The 23208-nt window shown below is 38.6% G+C and overlaps 1 protein-coding gene across 3 annotated transcripts in view; it reads right to left on the bottom strand.

Moving 5' to 3' along the window:
* tle2b (TLE family member 2, transcriptional corepressor b) overlaps positions 1 to 23208 on the bottom strand; it is an 83980-nt gene that overhangs the window by 10894 nt on the left and 49878 nt on the right. The window contains exons 5-14 of one of the 3 annotated variants that reach the window (XM_028026793.1): positions 16957 to 17019; positions 13799 to 13873; positions 11750 to 11930; positions 10281 to 10297; positions 7920 to 8060; positions 5807 to 5860; positions 3221 to 3388; positions 2706 to 2865; positions 1948 to 2117; positions 1434 to 1510 (exon numbers count right to left, since the gene is read on the bottom strand). In XM_028026793.1, the coding sequence (XP_027882594.1) occupies positions 1434 to 1510; positions 1948 to 2117; positions 2706 to 2865; positions 3221 to 3388; positions 5807 to 5860; positions 7920 to 8060; positions 10281 to 10297; positions 11750 to 11930; positions 13799 to 13873; positions 16957 to 17019 (1106 nt within the window). The remainder of the gene's footprint in view (positions 1 to 1433; positions 1511 to 1947; positions 2118 to 2705; positions 2866 to 3220; positions 3389 to 5806; positions 5861 to 7919; positions 8061 to 10280; positions 10298 to 11749; positions 11931 to 13798; positions 13874 to 16956; positions 17020 to 23208) is intronic. The other 2 variants (XM_028026795.1, XM_028026794.1) reach the window with 2 other exon arrangements.

Raw genomic sequence — 23208 nt, 5'->3', positions numbered from 1 at the left:
AAGAACAATATCACAATAGCTGGATGTGCCAAACAACATAAAAAGTGTAAATGTGTGTGAGCACAGAAGATCTTTCTTTCAGTGGCTGGACTTTAGGTAACACGATTACAGCCAGTTCAAAACGATTATGGGCAGCACTTACCTTTTTCCTTAAAGATTTCTTGAATTTTGACTAATTTTTATTTCCTTTTTGTGCAATTCACCATACCACAGGACAAATTTGAATCTAACAATGGAAACTTTGGTTCACCATGTATTTACATCAAGAAGATCTCACAATGTTTTTTCATAAAACATTTAAAAACTGTTGAATATATTCCAGAACTAAAGATGTGAAAGTCACCTGAAAACCTATCAGAGCTGGTTTTAATAATAGAACATCCAGCATGTTCTCAACCTCTGGTGAAGACACTGATCAACATAGAAAAATAGATATCTAAGCTCCTTTATACATCATAATCCATCAAAATGAAATCATCGGTCTAATCCCTTTCAAGCAATGAGATTCTCATGACATGAGAAGCTGTGTAACAATAACACATTTTCACAAACTCGTTCTTCCTGAACGTTCCCGGTGCCGGGTCCAGCAACTCTTCTACCAACAAGGTAAATCCAAATACTTGCTACACATTAACCAATATAGGAACGATCCACATAACGGGCAAAAGCTCTTATAAATTATGAAAACAATATTTTCTACATCAACAACACCCATCTTCAACACTACGCAGCTAATTGAGAAAAATATATGTAAAAAGGTGCTATAGACGCATATCAGGTAAAACACGCAGCAACGACAGCCTAACACGGTCCTATCTACATGTTGTGGAAAAAAGACTATTTTACCAAGCACTGTCAGGTGAAATCATTCAATCAGGTTTAGTCATATGTTGTGCACAATACAGAGAGCTTGACCGAAAAACACGGCCAAAAACATGAGAATTCAATCCTACTTTTGCCGTTTTATGGTCGTAATCCATGTTAGAGTAAATATTTCCACTCAGCTCCTCTAATCAATTGTCCTTGCATCACACTGATGTGATTTCTCACTATTATCTAAGCCACGAAAACATAACCTTACACTTTCTTTTATGTATGTTAGAATGTAATCCTCTTTCATCCGGATGACTGACAGTGTGCAGCAAAATGTGGAGGAAAGTGGCAACATTTTACATTCGCACTGCATGCAGCTGGATAAAAACCCCGGTCACGCCGTGAATATTTAACCTCGTTAAATACATAAGCATCCGAAACAAATAAAGAGAAGAGAAAATCCTCAAGTTTTAAAGAGTTAAATAAAAGTTGCTCTCAGCAATGGAAATCTAAAATACGCTGAGTCGTGAGTTTATGATCTAGGAGGAGTTTTCTTATGCTCATGCAAACTGGGTTAAATATCACATCTAGGCTTGCAAATGATGTAAGTATGTACTTACGGCTTTCCACCAGAGGAACCAGGGAGAGAGGAGGACAGGCCGGGAGCTCTTAGGTGAGACCGAGAGTCATACGCCACCTGGTTGGAAGAAATACAAGAATAAAAGGCACCTTGACATGGATTTAAAGAACCGATTGACACATTGGTTTCACAACAATGGCAGAGCAAATGTGAATTGGTCCAATTCATTTCATCTGAGCTCCTATGTGCTCGGGTGCGCGATGCAACAGGCAGACGTGATACAGATTACATGTAGGAATGTGAAAAGGCAAAACCTCCTGTCAGAGGCAACCGACCCGAAACTTTGTCTTCCCTACAGACGTTTCTCTCTATGAAACTTGATTAAACATTGTAAACATGACAACTCTGAGAGTATAACGAATGCACTGCACTGATACGGACAATGCAGAGCCAATTCATCAAATATTTCAACAGTACCGGGATAGTCGGGAGGGCTGGATCTGAATCATAAATCAAACCTTGGCAGAGAAGAATAATTTGGCCTTGTTGCTCACCATGGGGCTGCGGGAGTAGGCGCTGGCTGCGGCGCTGATCTGTGGAGAGAGAGTCAGAGCTCCTCCGAATCCCCCCGGGCTGGCCAGCTCCCCGTTCAGCCCTGCGTGGGACACCACGCCAAAATGAGCCGGGTATGAACCGGGGGGCACAGACATGGGACTGCGGAGAGCTGGGGAGGCAGGGAAAGAGGAGGGAGCGGTTGAAGGAAGGGGGAACCATGTGCAGCACACAAACACACGAGTCACAGAGGGGCTGAGATGAATGGACTGATCCTCTTCATACTGGCCTAGCAAAAGATCTCAGCTTTCATGTACCAGACCAACATTTCCAAAACTTTAAAAGATTAAAACTAAAGTTTTTTTAGTTAATTCAGTTAGAATGGTATAAAGTAAATACTAAAAACTGGGGATAGCAACGCCACAATCATATCTGGAACAATAATGAAAATCAATAAAAGCTGAGGGGAAAGAGGGAAATGGGGGACAGAGACAGACTGGGTCCAAATCTAATCAAGGTCACAACAGCTGAATTAAATACTTCATTAAGTTAAGTTTTAATTATAGTAAGTTTATTAACTTGTTTAGGTAGATATGTTTGAAAGATAACTGTTACATGCCAGGTTTCCTCTCTAACTGATGAGATGAATAAAATATTAGGTTTGTACTTGACACTTGGTTCTTTTCCCTTAGTTTTGTGTGCAGTTACAACATGAAGGCAGAATTTTTGGTATTTTTTATTTAACTTGCGTAATTCTCACCAAGTGGGTCTGCACTTGCTGCAGCTTTGCTGACCAGACGAAGGCAGGAGGTGCTGGGGCCTGGAGCTCCAGGCGCTCCTGTTGATCCCGGGGTGAGAGCCTCACGATGGGATGGGGACGGAGTGCCAGACTTGGACAGTGGAGACTGGGACTTATCCATCTGTGGAGACATCAAATAATCAAAAATGTCCCTGTCTAGCACTGAAGCTATATTATCAACACTTTAAAAATATACTCCTTAGGTTTTTTTTAGAATTAGTCAAAAAGCTACTGGAACAGTTTTGTAACAGTAGTTAATAAAATTGTCTTTTATTAACACAAGTTTCAATCAGATATTTTATAAATTAAATATATATATTAAATAATAATAATGAAGAACCAATGGAGACTAACTGAATATGTTTTCTTTTATCATTAAAGTATTTTAAAAAAAACCCTGGATATAACGTTTTAGCATCCAACAACTATATAAACAAGCTGCAATGCGTGCAGGAACTTTTTGCGTCATATTTTACCTGTGCAGGGTCCTTGGCCTTCCCTGGGGTGGGGCTGCGGGGGTTTGGTGTGGAAGGCGCCTCTCCTGCACTCGAGGAACCAGGCAGCTCTTTCCTCAGAGTCGGTGCCCGGTCCAGTCCGTTCCCATGGGGGGAGTGAGGCGGGCTGCCGGTGGGAGAGTTGGGCTCCTAAATCAATAAAGGTTGCAAAAACATTTAAAGTGTTTAAAATTCATGAGTTGTTACTTTTTAATCAGTGCTGATTTCTTGGAATTTTAAAGGCACTGGACACGACATTGACAAAACTAGTTGATTAACTTTGCAAAGCAAATGATTTTCTGTAAAGATTAACAAAAATGTTTGGGGTTTTTTCACCATTGCTCTTGCCGCTGACAGCAAAAATGGGTGTGGTTCCACAAAGCCAATTTACTCTCCCCAATTTGACCCCAGCAGTTTAACTGCACAACATAAGCAACGCAAAGTGGTTCAACATGTTTAGTAAAAAAAATCACTTAGTTCCAGTCATTTTACCAGTCCATGCAAGACCAGTCAAATGTAAAAGTCGTGCAACCAGGACATTATAAAGTGCACAATTTGTTGACAAAACGTCAACTTAAATGTACAAAAGCTGCAAAATTAAACAAAATCTTACGCTATAGATATATTCACAAGAAATTATTGTAAGTTCATCAATGCACTTTGCCTCACTTTATAGATGAATCCAGGTGAATGTAAACTGTTACAACAAGCAGCATTAGCTGCTGCTTCTTTCTTTGGTAATTTTTCAACCTCGCTGCAGCCAACAGCAGGTCTACTGTCACGCTGACTATACTGACTCTTCTTTCTAGTTGGACCTTTAAATAGAGTGAGAGCTCTGGGGACATTACATGAGAGAAGAGACTGTCACTGGCGTGGTTGCAGCAGGATGTGGACCTGGAGATAATGTTGTATGTTACAGATGCTTTCATCACCGGAGCCACTGTTGAGCCAGCGCTGCCTCCTCCAGAACAGAGCAGGCACATCTCTCGCAGTGGGTCACAGTGATCAGCAGTCATTTTGTGCCACACACACTGGCATGCATGCACACTTCAAACTACACTTTTAACCCACGCACAGCCACATTTATGTAAATGCATGTGGAATCTCTACGTTGCAAAGAAGTCCTTGCAAAAACAAGTATTTCTTTTTTTGGTTCCATAAACCACATTTGTCACTTCTTTTTTTTTCCTGTCGGCTTTTGTAGCAGTTTCTAAATCACACAAGAGACCAGTTCTGCTTTTGTTAGCAAAATCAAGATACACAAGGCTTAGAGGAGAAATATTTTGGTACACAGCGTGAGATATTAAAAGAACTACAGTCTTCCAGGGGCATAAATGGCTTTGCATATATTAAACTAACCAGACTGTAGTTATCTAATGAGAGGAGGAGAAGGGGAGAGCGCTAAAGAAATGGAGAAAAAGAAGACGGCAGAGAGACGGAAGAACAGAAGCCTTGAGAGTGCAGACGGAGGACAAAAATACACTCCGAGGAGAAAGATTTGAGGCGATGTGGAAAGCAATTGTGAATGTATGTGTTGTGTCGGTGTGTCGGTGTGTGGGCATGTGTGTGTGAACATGTTTCACAAGCAGGGAGCACAAACAGTGGCAGCTGATAATGAGCTTACACAAGAGTTCTCCCTATGTACAAAGAAACTGCAGCGGACAGCTGAGCGAGTAACGTACCTGCTGACTCCTTTCACATTCCCCAGACATGCACACAGAGGATAAGAAGCAGGAAACCAGGCCAAACAAAAACTGCACATTTTAACTACTGTGTGCAGAAAGGATGACATTATCTGGTTGGCTTCTCTGCAACTAGCCTATACTCAATGTTTACCCCAAGCAATAAAAACATATTGTCGTCTACTTCCTACTTCCCTTTATGAAAGTTTACCTGCTTTTTCTTTTTTGTTAAAACCTAAAAAACAATTTCAATTTTTTTTATTTGATGATAAAAACCAACATCAATGACAAAATATGGCGTCTTGCTTGTCAAAGTCCAAGGGGTCTCTGTGTGGCAATTCAGACTACATTAACATCTAATTAATTTTGAGTTATTTGCATTTAAACCATTCTTTTTAGAGGTTGGAAAGATAACCTACATCTTTAGTAATATTTGCCCTGAGTGAGAACTGCTAAAAAAAACCCTGTGAATGATGCATTTTGTGACTTATGATTATTTTTTACTATTTTTTATTTATGTTCAAACAGTTTTGAGATATTTTTAACCTTTTATCTGATATGATTAACTTGTTTCAGTCTCAATTAGTGCAAGAACGAATGAAATAACAGGCCTCTAAATGCTCAGTTTCACGGAATATCTGGCAAGCAGTGTTGCTTGGGGTAAAGTACAAGAAATCTATTAAAGTTTTTGCACATGAAACAGCCATCTGCTGCAGCCAAAAATTGGTTTATGAGAGCAGCGAGAGGAAAGCAAAAAGCAAAAAATAAATCAATGAGCTGGAATTTTTTTTGCAAGTCTTGAAAGAGCTGATGGGAAGAGTGAGCGGATCATGCTGAGCAGAGCCACTGTAAACATGAGGTTGTCAATTTTAGTGCAGCAACTTGCCTCATTGGAGACGTCCACCACAAGATTGTCTTCGCTTTTGTCTCCATCACTGTCCTGCAGATAGAAAAACAGCACACGGACGTTGTTATTTCTTCGACACCCATGGTACAGTAAACCCTACTTATAAATAAAGAGCTTTAATAAAGAAAGACATGCACACTTGCTCAAGTGCACACACACAGATCAATAAATCAATATTCCTGGCTGCTTTTTGCTTCCTCTCACTGTCTGTCCTCCATGCAACATTAAACACAGAGATACTGTACCTTATGATCTTACCAAGCATCGCTCCTATACAAACTCTGCTTTTTAATCTCTTACAATCTGCAGACACACACTCTTTCAGCTCTGCACCATCCATGGCACATCTTTAGCTCTTCGTCCAGTCGTCTCTCTCTTTCTTTATCTCTCTCTCTCTTTTTTCCTGAAGTGAGAACGATGGCACTTAGTCACCATGGCAACAACGCTTTGATGCGATCGTGCTCTGATATTTCTATTGACATCAGTACCTAAATATGCAGAGCCCAAACAGGACAAGTCATTTAGTCTATTCCTGGAACAAAAACAAGCCGCCGGATGGACATACGGCCAAGGCGAAGCGGTTTTAAAACGACGGAGAAAAATCCGGAGGTCCAACAGGAAAACCAAGAGAAATAAGTGGTGAAATACGTCCCGACAGATAGAACGAGAGAAAAGACGTTTGGAGAGCTGAAACTATCCCTGCTTGTTTCACGCTAATGGGAAGGATTTAGGTTGCTGTTGTTGATGCCGAACTGATTTTCCTGGAGGCAGTCTTCTCTAGACAAACTCCTTGTGTCAATCAATCTCACCGACTGCAAACACACAACCATCTAATTCATTACAGCTATCTGCCTTGGCTGTCTCTCCTCTGGCATTACATCCCCCCTGGCTGCTCGCTCTGCCCCAGCAGACCCATCCAAACCAAACGCGGCTCTAAATGACGATGGGCTCTCGACCCCCTTGAGGCCTGTAGTGTCATGGGCAATTTGTCGCACACACCATCTCACACACACACATTAGAGAGTGTGTATCTACACAGTGCTTTCTTTGAACAAATAGCTGAAAATAATGATTTGGTGTAGACAAGACAAACTGATTTTATTTCAATAATTTTCTGTATATTTAACTTACTTTGTATTATTGAGGGACATCAATCAAGCAGGAATTTGGGTTTAAATGGGTGACTATTGTGTGATGCTGTTTATTTCCAGTACATTTACTATTGTCTTATGTTAGACGAATACTGCGTTCAACTCGCAGGTTAGAATGCAAAGGAAAATAATAACCTTACAGCCAATTGATCCGGTTTTTAAATGTCTCAGTTATTTACTGGGAAACTTGTAAGACCTGTAATTTGTTAAGCATAACATTATTGTTAAACTATGATTAACAATAATGTTTTATTGTTAACATTACTTTATTGTTAAGAAGCATGATTGTTAACAACTATGCTTATTCTTTTAACCCTTTCAAATTGCTGTTTGGCTAAAACTTTGAAACTTGATTGTTGGCATGGGTGTGTGTGTGTAGGTGTGTGTGTGTGTGTGTGTGTGTGTGTGTGTGTGTGTGTGCACCATTTTCATCGTATCATGAGTACACTATTCCTATTTCTGATAACAAGAAAGTATTTAATATGTTATATTGTGCAGTATATTATTATTATTATTAATTGCATTAATCTACACAATAATGCTCTGTCTGTACTGATGAAGATTCACTCACCTCAGGATGCCAGATACTTGAACTTGCTCCACCTGTTAGCAGTATGACTTACTTTGTTTTGTTTTGTTTTTTTTCCAGCTCATAATTTGTTCTCCACTTGGTGGGACTCATCGACTGCTTATGTAGGTTTGAAATGTCATCAGACAATCACCAGGTGTGAATAATAATAAAATGAGACTGCAGTGAAGTCCGGATGCAGTAGAACATTGTAAATTTTACACCCGTCATCCAAATACACACCCACTATGCAACTTGTGGAGCATCCTAAGTGACACTTGATGCTTTTCTTTTCATGTGCTTAATTTAGATACATGACATAAGAATACAACTTAAGTACAAATCTATTGCAGCAATCGGCAGAAACACATACATAGGAGTGTGGAGGGAGAGGCTCTTTATCATCACAGCGCCTCCTCTTGGCCTCAGCCCCTCCCTGCAAGGCAGAGTATCCTCCTGAGGGTCCTTGGCGCTCCTCGGTGGGCTGGCTGTCTGTTGACGACACCGACTTACTCTGAAGACAGACGGAGACACAAAGAAAGGTAGAAATATTATGGTCCATTATTGAAATAGAAACAGGTGATGAAACTATGCATAGGCAAAGAAAGAATATCAAAGGACATAATCAATCATGTTTTAAAAACCGAGTGTGAATACACACACACCCGCCTCAGTTATTCAGGTAATGGTGTGTAGAAACACTTGGGGAGACACACACACACACACACACACACACACACACACACACACACACACACACACACACACACACACACACACACACACACACACACACACACACACGCACAGCAAGAAATGCAGACACAAGCACAGGTTAAGCCGTAGCCATAGCAGCACACAGGACAGCCTATAAAGCTAATTAGTGCTCTGCCCTGGACACACCAGTCCTCGTGTAAAATATGACTCTCATTATCGGGTAATAAAGCTGTTCAGCCATATTTACAATGCAGCCTGTGTTGCTGCTCAGTGCCGAAGAAATTCGATCGAAGCATTGTGTTGTGTTTGTACACGTGGGAAAGGACAAGAGGTTCAGTGAAGGCCACTTGTCATTCTCTACCCCTCATGTGGGGTAGAGTGAGGGTTTAGAGGTTTCCACAGGATGGAGAACCAAGCAGAGCAGTGGAGGACGAAAGAGATTACACAATAAACTGCAGCGAAGATTCACAAACTTAAATTCATTTTATATTGCAGCATATTTTACTACTGTGCAGCTTTAAAAGCTAATTGATATGCATTTCTCTTGTGCTTTTTTCCCCTCCCGGCTCATCGCTTGAGTAAGTTCAGCCCACACTAATGAGAATCATATTTTCCCTGTGCTTTACAATCAATATTGTGTTTAGAAATTAAATTATGCAGGAGGTTTTGTTCTGTGATGAGACTGTAGAGAGAGAAAGTGAAAACAGCTGTTCTTTTAAATATTTTTTTATTTCATAGTAAAACCCAGAGCAAGGATATGCTGGCTTTAATTTTCCAAATTTTTGTTCTTCTCTTGAGCAATTTTAATGATTTATTGCTAACAAAAGGTTTACAAACACCCATCTTGGGCATGAATGTCTACTTTTGGGATGAATTTAAACTTTATTTTCTCAGATTAGAATGACCAATTCTGAAGCTGATGAGCTGAAGTTAAACAATTTGAAGGCATTTTCATTCTCCCATTTATTTAGTACAATTCACCAGTACCACTGGCAGCTAAACAGCCCTCAGCATTATATTACCACCACCGTGCTTGACAGTTAAACTTACATTAATGAAAAATATATTCTAACACTATGGCCATAGTTTTCATTAAGTGTTCTGGAGACAACACACAAGAGGTGTGTGTTTTTTTCTGAACTTGTTAGAGAACATTTAGCTAAATGTAACTTTGTATACTGCAGCTTGGATGCATAATTTGAACTCCACAATAAAGTGAAATATCTACACTTGGATCTTGGTTTTGAAATTTGCTGAAGTTGTTTTATGATCATTCTGGCTCATGATGAGTTTTTTAAACATTTTCACTGGCAATTTCATGTTTTTATTGTGCTTGTTTGTTCTACTGATGCACAAACAGAGCAAGTTCAAACTAGGAAGGTTTCGAAAATGCCGAGTATGGAAGTTGGAAAAATATTGGAGATATCAGTGCAGTCATTCATAGAAAATCCGTTTTTTTTTTTGCTTTCTGGTACACTGCTGTCTTTTCACTGCTGCGTGACAGCTGTGTAACTCTACTCCTAATATGAAGTAATGATACTGCAGACTGGGTTGCGTTAGGAAACATCTAATGAAATAGCCATCACTCGGTTGTTAAATCTCAAAGCGATCAGTTCTACAGACAGCTATGTTAATTGTCTAAATTTCAACTGGAGCATTTGTAGCCTCAGTGGAAAAAGAAAAATCAGTTCTCTATTCATCCATTGGGTAGTTTAGGTCCTTTCAGAGAAACGTGAAGTGTTACAGTGTTAGTCTAATGTAGAAAACCTTGAGAAGCTCAAGGCTGACGGTGATGAGCTGCTATTGTGCTGCTGTTGGGTTGTGATACTCCTGAAACAACTCCAGTCATACCCTGCCTTTTTTTTTTTGTTTTTTTTGCGAGGCCACTTTACAGTGTGTCTCAATTTCCTTCAGTTTATCACTGTCACACAAGCACGCACAGAGGGAAATGTGGGCGTACAAAACACTTGCATCAATATGCGCACACACACACGCACACACCAGCAAAAGTACTCACCCTGCTGGGGGCTCCCTCTGGGTCGTGGCGGAGGGAGGGACGGCGCAGAGAGCAATGCAGAGATAATAAGATTTATGGAGAAAAGAGAGAAGGTTTGACGTCAGTGCTGATAATAATAACAACAACAACAAGCCAAGAGTCAGCCAAGGTTGGGATGAACTACCACTTCAGCATTAAAGATACAAGCAAACTATATATATATATATATATATATATATATATATATATATATATATGCACAACTTATCAACATGACAACATGTCTAAACACTTGTATCTTCTTATTTCCGATTCTTACTTTTTATTTATTTCTGCTTTTTTCCAACTAGGACTCCCTTAACTCATGCGTAAGCCTCTTGGCTCGGTGCCTGAGACCGCAGCACGAAGATAAGATATTCTACTGGGGTGAATCAGAGTTCAGTCGGAAAAGGCATTTCTTTCTCATCCACACAAGCTCCATGAATGCATCAGTCCAGTTTATGACACAAATCTAAACAGGAAATATTGCACTCCGTCCAAAAGGTGAGCAAAAAAAAAAAAGATGCTGCCAGTCAGAAATGATGTAGTGTGCTATTTTGCATTTTATCTTGTCTGAAAAAATAGGAATGATGTACATTTTATGCTGTGGCTGTCTAAATGTCTCCCTTCATGTATGAAGGAAATGTAATTTAACCAACACAAAAATTTCAATATAAATACAGAAATACACGTATTCATGGTATCGTGTGCAACCATTTGCAAAACACTGTGCTTCTTTTGGCCAAAAAGTATATATTCGTTTTTTTATTTACTTATTTATTTCCTACAGCACACTTGTGACTTGTAGACAGGGACATGTTTGCTGCTCTGTTGCATCATTTCAGACAACACTGGAAGCCTTTGGGAACAGATGAGAATCGATTGGTGTAGCTTTAAAAGCAATGTTTGAGATCCCTGCGTGATTTCAACTGTTGTTTTTACTTTTTTTTTTTACTTTGTCATGTTTTTATACAACAGTGAACTTGATATTTTTAGGGGTTATTTGGACTTCTAATGCCATTGAAAAGCATACAATGACAAATAAAATATACTTTATTTCCAAATTAGTTTCCATTCTAAAAATACTGACTGTCAAGTAAAAAAAAAAGTTTTTATTCTTCTCTTATAGCATTTTTTGAAAAATTAAATTGAATAGATCTGGGAACTGAAATGGCCACAGAGGAAGGTTAACTTAGTGTCTGGAAAACAAGTTCTGTGATAATTTGACTTGTTGTGAATAATTTGCTTTCGTTAGTTACCAAAAAACTCAAACTTGCTTTTATCTGACCTAATAAGTTTAAGACGTTTCAGTTTGTTGTAACTGAATGGCATCTTCTCTTGTCTTACCAATTTTAATTAATTGGTTTTAGATTTACAGAAAATAATGTGTTTTTATCAATCATTAAAATTTACAGTTTGTCTTGCTCGGCAAAGGATCCACAGATTTTTACCTCTAAGGTGTTCTGGATCAAGATGGTTTCGCTCGTCTTTGGAAGCGAGGTGGGCGGAGACCCCCAGCGCTCCAGTCAAAGCCAAAAGCCCAGAGCTCCCCGCACCAAGGGACAAGCCTGATGGGTGCGGTGTCAGAGGGATGCCGGGGGCGTGGTGAGACAGGTGCTGGAGCTGCTGCTGCTGTGGCCACAGGGAAAGAAGAGAAAGGGATGGGAAACGACAAAAAAAGGAGGTTAGAAAAGTCAGATTTGAAAAGAGAAAAGGAGCTAAAGACACAAAGGCAGAAGGTAGTGGGAGGCAGCAAATGAAACAGGAGAAAGTAGAAGGTGAATGTGATTAAATTATAACATCAGAGGAAATTAGAATGATGGTAGACAGGATGTGGATGACATCAGGCATAAAGACTGGACTAAGACAACAAGAAGCAAAAAGGAAATATAAGGAGAAGTAAGTTGAACATCAGGGACACAAAAGGAAATAAAAAAATTGTGAACATGAAAGCCAAAATGTGATAAAAGAAAAGGAAAAACAGAAAAGAAAGAGTTGGTAAGAGGTGTAAAATATTGAGGCAATGGGATTTTATTACAAAAGAAAAGCCAGGAGAGGGAATAGGGGAGGAGAGGGCCAGGGGAAAACAGAAAGGATAAGAAAGAGAGGAAAATACTTGAGTTTCAGAGCAAACAAGGCGAAACAGAGTGAAATCATAAAGGCAGTGAAGAGCGAAGACGGACAAAGAGGAAAGTTAAATGAGTTCAGAAAAAAAGAAGGAAAAGTGTAGCGCACAAAGAGCAAAAAAAAAAAAAACAGATGGGAGAGGAGAAAGGAGGACACGGTCAAAATAAGATGAAGAAAATGATCAAAGATTATGTGGAGGGCTGGATGGGGAAAATACAGGCAGAAAATGAACACAGATGGAAAAAAATAGAGGAGGAGAGAGTGGAGAGCAAAGGAGCATCTACCGATAAAGCAGGGCTATTATCCTGAGGGGGGCATTAGAACGCGTTTTCATGTGTTGTTTTCTCAATCCAGCACATTAGACGTACACACACACCAGAGCACACACACCTTAGAGACAGCAGTGTTTGTGGAGCTGCGAGGAACAAAGGGGCTTTAAGTAGACAGTAATGTGATCAGAGCTCTGACAAGCTGCAGAAAAGCCCCATCTACTGCAGCACTCAGGACCATCACTGCATTTATGTGAAAACAAACATACACCCTGCAGAGCTGGCACCACTGCAACAGGATGGTGGACTTTCTCCAGGGATCTGCAACAAATTCTGTTGTTCTAGAGTACATTTATTTGAAATAAATGTGAAGCAGAACTGAAGAAAAAACCTATGAGTGAATTGTTATTAAGGCTGTGAATACTCTTACTCTACTGGAAGTCCATTAGTAAGAGTATCGTTCTTTCTATAAGACTTAATGTCATTTTAGCTCACTGGTGTAACAAAAGATGACACTTTTTTTCTATTTAACTGAGCCGCAAATTATCTATTAGTGTTCTTAATTACCAGCATGCTATCAAAGGTTTGCAAAATTCAGCAGTACAATAATCGCTGTCCAGCTTTTTAGTTTACACATGCAGCATCGCCTTGCTGACAAGTTTGCTTTGCAGGCCGCTAAATACTTTCAGGTTTTCTTTAATTGGCTTGCATGAAGACAAAAGAATACCCAAATCAGGAATAACTATATCAATATTATATCAATAGCAGTCATTTCAAACTGTTTGGATCTGTAAATAGCTTTTAAGGTCTGAACATCAGGATCTGCAGATGACATACATAGTCGTATTAACTCATAGTTTAGAGTAGGACTTTTCCATTGTGGAGGTTATCATTTGCGTCAGTCCTACCCAGTTCAGGGTAGTGCATGTTTTTCACTAATGCTTGTCGATGCATGTTCAACAACCACAAAGAATCATATTAGAAGCCCTTTTCTGCCATCTAGTGGTCAGAGTTCTCACAATTTACAAAAATGCACTATAGTTCATCTCTGGTTACCTGAGGAGTATGTAGGTGTGTTTACGCTGATGAATGTATGCGACTCACCCCAATAATGGCGTTAAGTTCAGCCATGGTGACTTGCTTCGCCCTCTCCACTGCTTGGACCACCTGCTGCTGGTGCTAAACACAAATATAAACAAACAGCATAACCACACTAATACACACACAGTCATTATCACATGGAGACATGCTCCAAGCATGGGTGTAATTTATATTGTGCAGTTACTGTATGTTGGAATAGTATTCATAACATTTTACAACAAACCTGCGATTTTTACTAGGATTGTATGTAATAGAACGTAATTGCTGACCTGAAGTGTAATAATACATGGCATCCATTTGTTTACAAATAAAGCTCTGAAAACTACACACAGCATTTTATGTGCTAAAGTTGACCAGTTGACATGTTAAAGTTGTTTTCCGTCTCTACTTGGTCTGTGTCAAAAATAAAAGCAGGATTTCTTATTGCTTTCTTTCAACAGTGGCTGCATTCTTGCAATTCTCAAATAAAGGGTTTTCCTGTCAGCAGATGTTTTTCACCTGAGCTGTGGAGCTCTGCAGCTCCTTCAGAATTACCTTGGACCTCTTGACTGCTTCCCTTATTAATGTTCATCAGTTTAGGTGGAAGTCTGTGGTTTTGCAGGTTTTTATTCCACACTTTTCTCATTTTTGGATGATGGATTAAACAGATAGATGTTCAAAGCTTGGCATACTTTTCTATAATCTAATCCTGCTTTAAACTTCTCCACAACGTTTGCTCTGAAATATCTTGTGTTCCCTAAACTTGATTATGCTATTTGTTCACTAATAAAACTTCTGAAATCTTTTAAAACAACTTAATTTATATTGGTATGGATACATTTTTTAATTCTAATAATCCTGGAGGCAACTGGTTGCACAACAAGGATATCAAGGTTTGTATAGAAGAACTGAATCCTAATGCATGTGACAATTATTAGATTTTTATTTGTGTTTATGTTTGTCTATTAGAAAAAATTTAATGACATACACCGGATTTTCTGTTTGTAACAAAACTAAAATGTGAAAGTAAACACTTTTGCAAGAAACTAAATGTGCTGTAAGTATAACAAGGGTGTCAAATTGCGTTTCTTACTCAGATTGGTCAATTTAATATGTTAAGTACACCACCACAGTTACTCAAAAAACAATGCAATTCACACAAAAGCAACATAAACATGTGCAACCTCTGCAGGCAGATCTCTACACACACCAAAATCCACACAAACTAAAATCTCACCTCTGTTTATTCATCATCCCTATGTAATGAACTACACAAATGCAAACATACGTGTGTATGTGTGATGAAGCTTGCGCATACACACCCGAAGACACACAGTGTTAATATTGATCAAACTGACAGAGCTTTGACCTTGCTGTCTCCAGGTAGCACATTCATCAGAGCTCACTCACATTCGGAGACAAACAGAGGAGCCTGCAGGGTTTCATGTTCGCGCTCACACAATCAAGGCACATAGATGCACCGCAGAATGATGAATGGGATCAAAACACACACGAAGGAGCGAATAATAAGACAAGTGAAAGGAGTCTTTAGGAAATGACTGTATTCGGTTTGCAGATTACAAGATGTAAATGTTCTGAAAACAACACATTAATCCAAATGTCAGCATGTCTTTGCCACAAAAACTTTAATAGCTGCCTCTGGATTTCCCTTAGATGTAACATTTAATCAGTGGGCCACATATGAAGCATCAGTGATGGTGGTTTTTCAACTCAAAAAGCTGCCTTTGATCATAAAACAGCACTGGATGAGACCTCCAGTGCCATAGCAGCAAACTACGATGGAAAGAGAAACTTGATGCTTTCCAGAAGTATTCACACCCACTGAGTTTTTCGTCATTAGTTTACAATCATAATGTAAATGTGGTAGAAGAAAGTGGCGGGTCAAACTTTAAAGAAAGCAACACATAATTTAAAGTCTGTTCTGTATGTGTCACAAGCCATAGCGAACAGATCAGATATGTGGAAGAAGGTTCTCTGGACTGACCAAATCAAAACTGATCTTCTGCCACCACCAAGTTTCACTGGTGGCAGCAACATTTGGTGTCAACATCATGCTAAAGAGATGTATTTTTTTTATGAAGTGACAGCTAAACTGGAAAGGTAACAAAGATAAATACAGGCCAATACTGGAAGAAAAACTGAATCTCTAAACCATTCGGCAGTAGAATGGTTTAGAAATCAAAGTATTTCCATGTATTACAATGACCTAATCAAAGTCTAGATCTAAATGTAATAAACAATCTGCGGCAAGATCAGACATTTGATGTTTACAGATCAAATCTAAGAGTCTGAGCTCATTTGCAGAGAAAAATGGGCAAAAATGTTTGACTGCAGATGTCAAAACCTGGTGGAGACATGCCCTAACAAACTTCCAGCTGCAACTGCAGCAAAAGGTGGCTCTACAAAGCATCGATTCAATGAAGCATAATACAAAATGCAGGTTCTGATTTTTCTCTTTGAGATATTTATAAAAGCATGCATCATTTTTCCTTCCACTTTATATTTATGAATATAAAGTTCAGTCTGCTAACATCAAAAATCCCACTGAAATATACAGAGAAACAATTTCTTTTAAGTAAAAAGTAAGCATATATTTCTGACAACCCAACATTTTAAAATAAAAAATACATGATCATATTATGTAAGTTCAAAAGATAAGAAAAAAAAGTGACATAGGGTTAATTATATCTAATTTTCAACATCAAACCCATGCACAATTTGCAACAGAATTAATGAGTTTGCACATTTTAAAATGGCAATTTGTTGTTCTTACCAGATACTAAAGTATAAATATATACTAAAGCATAAATGCTGAACTGCTTTTTATTTTTCTTTGAATCACAAACACCAGGAGTGACTGTGAAATCCACAGCATTCATTTTCTGCAGTTCCAATTTATCTGCCATTACGAGACAAAGGTAATGAGCTGTGTTTTTATCAATATGCATGCTTGCATATGTCTTAATGAGTATATCATGTATATCAATTAACACCTAAATCAGAACTTGTGTTCAATCACTTCACCTTTTAACTTGCTCTACCAGGAACTACTTATTTAATAATTTTTGCCACTGATAGACCTGACAGCCGAATTTTTTTTTGTTTTTTATTTGTGGGCATATTTTGTGCGCCCGTGTGTAAGTGTGTCTGGCAGCACTTACCTCCTGAGAGAGGAAAGGGATGATCTGAGCACAGATGGCACTGAGACGCTTGACGATTTCTGCCTGCGACAGAGGGAAAGAGAGACCGACAGAGAGAGAAAATCGTGTCACATATTGTAAAGGTGGAAAATACACAGTAAACGTTGAGCAAACCATGTACCTCAACAGCACATTAAGGCTTTTGTTTGCATTCAAACACTTTCTTAATGAGGTATCAGAGCCGGGAACCTCTGTGAAAGACACTGAAGGAGGTGTTGCAGTGAAGAACCAGGATAGAGACCACATTAAAGCACCTGTCAGCGTCGGGTCTTTTAGCGCTTTCACACTCTCATTATGCTCACTAATGCAGTCCCATCTACTTCAGCTTTCCTCCGTCTCTCATTCCTTTTAGCACTTCCCTCTCGGCACATGGTTCAAAAAAGAAATGTAGCATTTACTGTGTTTTACAAGCCGAGTTCCTTTTTAAAGTTCTGTTCTGTCTTGGTTGGAAAATATTGAAGAATTATTTTAGCCCTTTTTCTTTTAGGTAGGTGAGGCTAAAATAAACATATTTGATTGTGAAAGATTATAAAGTTTTACGACCTACAAAAGCAGAGATAAGATAATATTTTCTTTATTTTTTCTTTTTATACTTTAGCTTCATAAGCTAGCCAATATGTATCCTGGCTATGGCAACATTTTGGAAATTAAAAAGAAATTAGCTACATAGCCATAATGAATTAACCTGCATTAAAAAAAGTCAAGGTTTGATTGTCGATCAAATGATCAAATTCAGCTTCACTTCACTGCAGATGAAAACAGAGGGAAGTGAAACTGGAAGGTTTCAACCAACAAAAAGCACCATGTGTTAGATGTAGATGTATTTTGTACTTTACAAATGCAAAATAAATCTTTTTTGAATATATTTGTCTATGATACACAGAGTTGGACACACCTCACAAAATGTAGGAGAAAATTTAGACATATTGTACAAGTCTAACCCCTTTGTATGTCATCTTCCAGTACATAAAAAAAAACATTCATTTTATGTTTTTGTGCATCTTGTATGCAAACATCTAAAAAGCAAACTGATCATGCAACATTAGTGCATGGTCCAAGTCTGATCCCAGGTGAAAAGTTTTTGTTTTTCTTGTTAGTTTTTGCTCTTCCAGGTATCTGCTAATTCAGTCCCTTTGGAAGCTTTTGTCATGTTTGTAATGTCCATTTCTAATATCCATGTTATATAGTATATTTACATGAACCATCTTGGTTGATTTAGAATGACTGACAGCAAAACCATAAATAAGTGACCAAGATCAATAAATGGCAGCTGTGAGAAGTCCACAGCCTCCACTTGAATAATGCAATGCAGTGCAAAGATTTCCATTGTGTTGTATTTGAGTGAGAGAGAAGCAATTATAATCAGTTATTTAGAATATTGATTTTTAAATTTGATAATTAAGAAGTCTAATGAGAATCAAGAAATAATTTAGAAAGGTGTCTGACTGGTTAAAAAGTCGATGATCAAAGTATAGGTTTGCTCTCCAACTTTAAAAATGCATTACAATGTGTTCAACACTGTTACTACTAATAATAATGATAATAATAAATCATTTTGTCATATTACCCAGTCCTTCCACCCATCCATTCACACACATGGTAAAAGCACTGCACTCCTACAAATCCAGCTGCCTACACTCATTTTATTACAGCACACAGTAACACATAAATACAAACACACTCTCCCCGGTTGTGTCTCACATACACACTGAACCTCTGCGGTGTGTCTAATTCTATCTGTCTGAGTGCCCTCAGCCTCATTTTGTTCTCTTCTTCACTCAGCCGTTCTCTCTTTCTCCACAGCAGCTCTCACACTGAGCCATTATTACACTATTCATCCTCTTTCTCCCATCCCTCTCCCCCATATCTCTCTCTCTCTCCCCACCGCTTGCAACCTTCGCCTTCTATTCTCCCGTCTTTTTACTTTTCTGTATCATTTTCTGTTCCTACAGTATAATTTTTCCATCCTTTTCGTCACTTGCCCTTTCTCTTCCTCCACATCATCAGTTGCTCTTATAATTTTTTTGTCCCCCTTACATCGCTGTCACACTTTTTCTCCAGCTACCCATGCTGCTTTTTCCCTCCTCTGCCCTCTTTCCTCCACTATTTCCCAACTACTTGAGGATGTTGGATACAGAAAGCAGTAAAGGAAGCATCTGAGTGCAACCGAAAGAGTGACAGGGTCGCAAAAAGACTGAAGCACACAGACAATCAGCCAACCTGTCAGCGGCGGCTCCTCTGATCACAACATCAGAAAGGAGCCGTCACCAGAAACACAACTCTGTTCCATCACATCTGACATATGTCACTGTATGCACGTGGAGGTAGGTGACTGTCCCTCAGCTCTTCTGCGTATTTGTTCAAACAGCAAGCACAAAGCACGTCTGACCACAAAGATGGAAGTGAAAGTGAGAAAGAGGAACCTCGCAGAAAATGAATTACATTTTACAACATGGAATAGATTACTGTGGCCGCTGCCGGTGTAGGAGATCTGCACTACTCTTAAGCCAAAGCAATCATCTTCATGCATTCAAGTGCTAGCTGCTTGACAATACTGTATCCTGCTTTACACCAATCTCTTTCATAAGCCTGCAGCAGAAAATAAAACAAGTAGACAATAGGCATGGGTGTTAGATTCTCGTCATATTGTCCTGGAAAACCCAGGGCTTCACAGCATCCTCAGAGAAATGTATAACAAAACAAACATTTGCTTTATTTAAAACAGAAAACACAACAATTATCACTAGTACCACTAAAATATTATAGCATATTGATTATTACATGCATGCATTAATTTACTGTTATTTTGTTTTTGAAAATAAATAAATAAATAAATAAATAAATAAATAAATACATTCTGGAGCTCTGGAAAAAAATTAAGAGACCACTGCACTGAACCCCGTTGAAAACCTCATGGTTTTTCCACCAAATATAGATTTCTGAACTCTTCCTGAGTGACAACTTTTTTTTTTTCTTTGCATTATTTAAGATCTGAAAGCAGTGCATAATTTTTGTTACTTTAACTATTTCTCATTTTCTGCCAATAAATACTACATTTTTGCTTGGAATTTCAGAGACATGTTGTCATTAGTTCATAGAATAAAAGATCGATGTTCATTTTACTCAAACATACAACTATTAAAAGTAAAATCAGAGAAACTGATCATTTTAAGTGGTCTTTTAATTCTTTCCAGATATTTATGTATATTTATTTCAGTTAAGGATGAAATGACCTAAAATTAAATTTCTAAAGAAAGCATTTAAAAATACCACAGAGTTGTAAATATTTGAGTGATTTTTATGCATCAGCGGCTTTTCGAAGCAACAGTCCACAGTGAGTGTGCAGCTACACACGTGTAACATGAAAAGTAAACAACCCAGTTATATGAGGAACTGTGATTTTGATGGCAGTAAGAATAAAACATTCTTTAGCCTAGTCTTGTATTTCACTCTGCTGCCCCCCTGGGTGGAAGTGGATTTACTTTTTACTCGTAGCTTGCGGACTCCTTGAAGATGGAGGCTGCTCCCCTGTGGACTTTGCATTTTCAGATGATCTGCAGCAGCACAGTGGAGTCTTGGTGATCTTTCAGTCATCTCTACCACCCTCAGCAGGCATCTGCCATCCCACATTTGTACACAGTCAGTGCTCTCCACAATGTATTGAGTTGAATATTATAGCCTTTGCACTTCTGCTCATTATAAAGCAACAGTAGGAGAGAAAGAAGTGGCTATTAACTGATTAACTACTCAAGTTATCTGATTGGGTAGAGCAGTGGTTCTCAAACTTTTTTCAGTGATGTACCCCCTTAAAAATATATTTTTAGTCAAGTACCCCCTGACACGGGCAAAACATTTTTGGAATAAAAAAGAGGTACAGTGCTGTAAATACCCTGTAAATACTGAATATAAAATTCAGTGCATGAACACACATTTATATTTTATTGAACTTTTTACAAAATAATTTTTCCCAAGACTTATTATGAGGAGCCTACTGATTTTTTAAAGATATTTTGAAAAGCTTCACGTACCCCCTGCAGTACCTCCACGTACCCCCAGGGGTACGCGTACCCCCATTTGAGAACCACTGGGGTAGAGCTAGTTAACGGCTAGTTAATAAACATGTTGCTTGTAGCTGCTTTCAAAAGATCATTATTTCATTAGGAATGACGCCCGGTACTCTTTTTATTTCACTATGACCAACTGCAGTTTTCATGAATAAAATGATTTGAAAACAACCCAGTCTGTTTTTTTTATTTGTGGCTAAGAGGAAAAAGTGTGGTAGCCTTCTTTTAGCCAGCTGGCCAGAAGTGTGCAACAGATGAGGAGAGTTACAGTGGAAAACCTACATTACTCTTATTGACTCGATAACTGCTTCGTTTAGTTCCTAAAATCTATCACCATTTGGTTTTCTCTTTTTAAATGCACCAGATTTTCTCCTACTAAACAACAAGCTGTCCTCGGACCACAGACGGCTTCCTCTAATGACATCAGTCAGCTGTGACCAGGAAAAAACAGAAAAAAGTTCAGGGCAGGACTGATGCTGGACAGTATGTGCAAAGCAATCAGAGCTGGTAGCTGGAGCCATTTACATCACTGGTTTTGACTTTGAAAGCTATTCTAATAAAGTTAGCTGAATGGAAACAAGCTACAAACTGCAGAAATTTGAAATGCTCCAAATGATCAGCTATATTCCTCTCTGTAGCCACTTCCTCTGTGATGCTTCGCTGTGAGAGGAGTCACTAAAGCACAACTCCCACTTTGATTCCTGCTTGTTTTTTTCCCTTATTCTCCTTTTCTTTCAAAACTGTAGAAATGTTCCTTCATATATTTAGTTGTAGCAGACATTGGTAATCATGGTGTGGAAACAAAAGGAGCAGCACACATTCCCCTTATTAATGTAAATGTTGTGAAACATTTACATGTGTTACTATTTCTACTAAGCAGGAAGGTTCCTTAAAATCCAATTTAAGAATTCCCTTCCCTAATATGTTTGTTCAAGTTGTTTTCCATGAGTTATACCATATTAAATTAAGATTAAATAAATAAAATCAACAACCTGAATGAAAAAAACAAAGTTTACGATTGTTTATAAAAAAAGATCGTCACATTTTATCCAACAATAAAAAAATATGACATGCTGTTTAATTCTATTGTTTAAATTTTTAATCTTCATAGAATCAAAATGAAATTATTTCAGAGGAAGGCAAATATGGATTGTTATTTCCCTGCTTGTTCAGTTTTACTGTTGCTGCAAACTAAAAGTATAAAACAGCCAAAAATAACAAAAAAAATAAAACTGAAACTATTCTGTGCCGGGGTGAGTCAGTCTGAGCTGAAGCAGGTGTCAGAAACAACACATCACAGTCTCATTCTACAGCCGGCCAAAGCACTGCCACCAGGGAGCACTGGCAGAGATTGGCCGGATGGAGGGATGCCTGAATGGGTAGGTACAAAGCAGGAGAGAGAAACTCGTCAATAAAACACCTGAGGGCAGATATATGCTGCCAGCTGGCCTGGAAACAGATAGTGACAGAGTGAGAGAGAGGCTCAACATGAAACAGATCAAATATAGGTGAGAGAGAGAGAGAGCTTTTCAACTAGAAGGAAAAATTGGAAAGATTTTTGAGAATTCAAGCTAAGAAATGAAATTAGGACCTTTTCTAGATTCTATGGTGAATATTTGGTCCTAATAACCTCAACAAATGGGCTCCATATAAGACAGTGTCAGCATGCTTAGGCTTGCCATCTCATCAGATCCCTGACAGGATGATAATCAGAAGGGAGGAAAACATTAAAGTGATCACACAGCCTTGTTGCTGCATAATAATGCAACCAGACATAAACAGATTAAATACCTAAACTACTTTCAGCAATTGTGTTCTCAGGATTAATGAGGTGATTTGTGCACCTTCTTCAGAAGCTCTGGTTTCGTTTCACAGTTCAGACTCTTGGCGCTCCTCCTGGAGTCTGCTGTGTCTTTTGTCATTACTGGCTCAGGCAAGCCTAAAGAGGATGTTGCAGGAATAGAAGATACTTCTAAACTACATTGAAGATAGAATAATAATCATATAAACTCTGAACTAAGGAAAACAAGTTGCAATCTCAGCAATTAAGCAGATAAAACGGTGAATGTATGATGTAAACTGTGCAACACAAGGATTAAATTGTGTTTTCCAAGATTGGCAACTTCATTCTTAAAGTCAAGTCTGAAAA

This window comes from Xiphophorus couchianus, chromosome 9 (assembly GCF_001444195.1).
Source record: "Xiphophorus couchianus chromosome 9, X_couchianus-1.0, whole genome shotgun sequence".
Classification (NCBI taxonomy): domain Eukaryota; kingdom Metazoa; phylum Chordata; class Actinopteri; order Cyprinodontiformes; family Poeciliidae; genus Xiphophorus; species Xiphophorus couchianus.
This window is presented reverse-complemented; position numbering and strand designations above follow the sequence as displayed.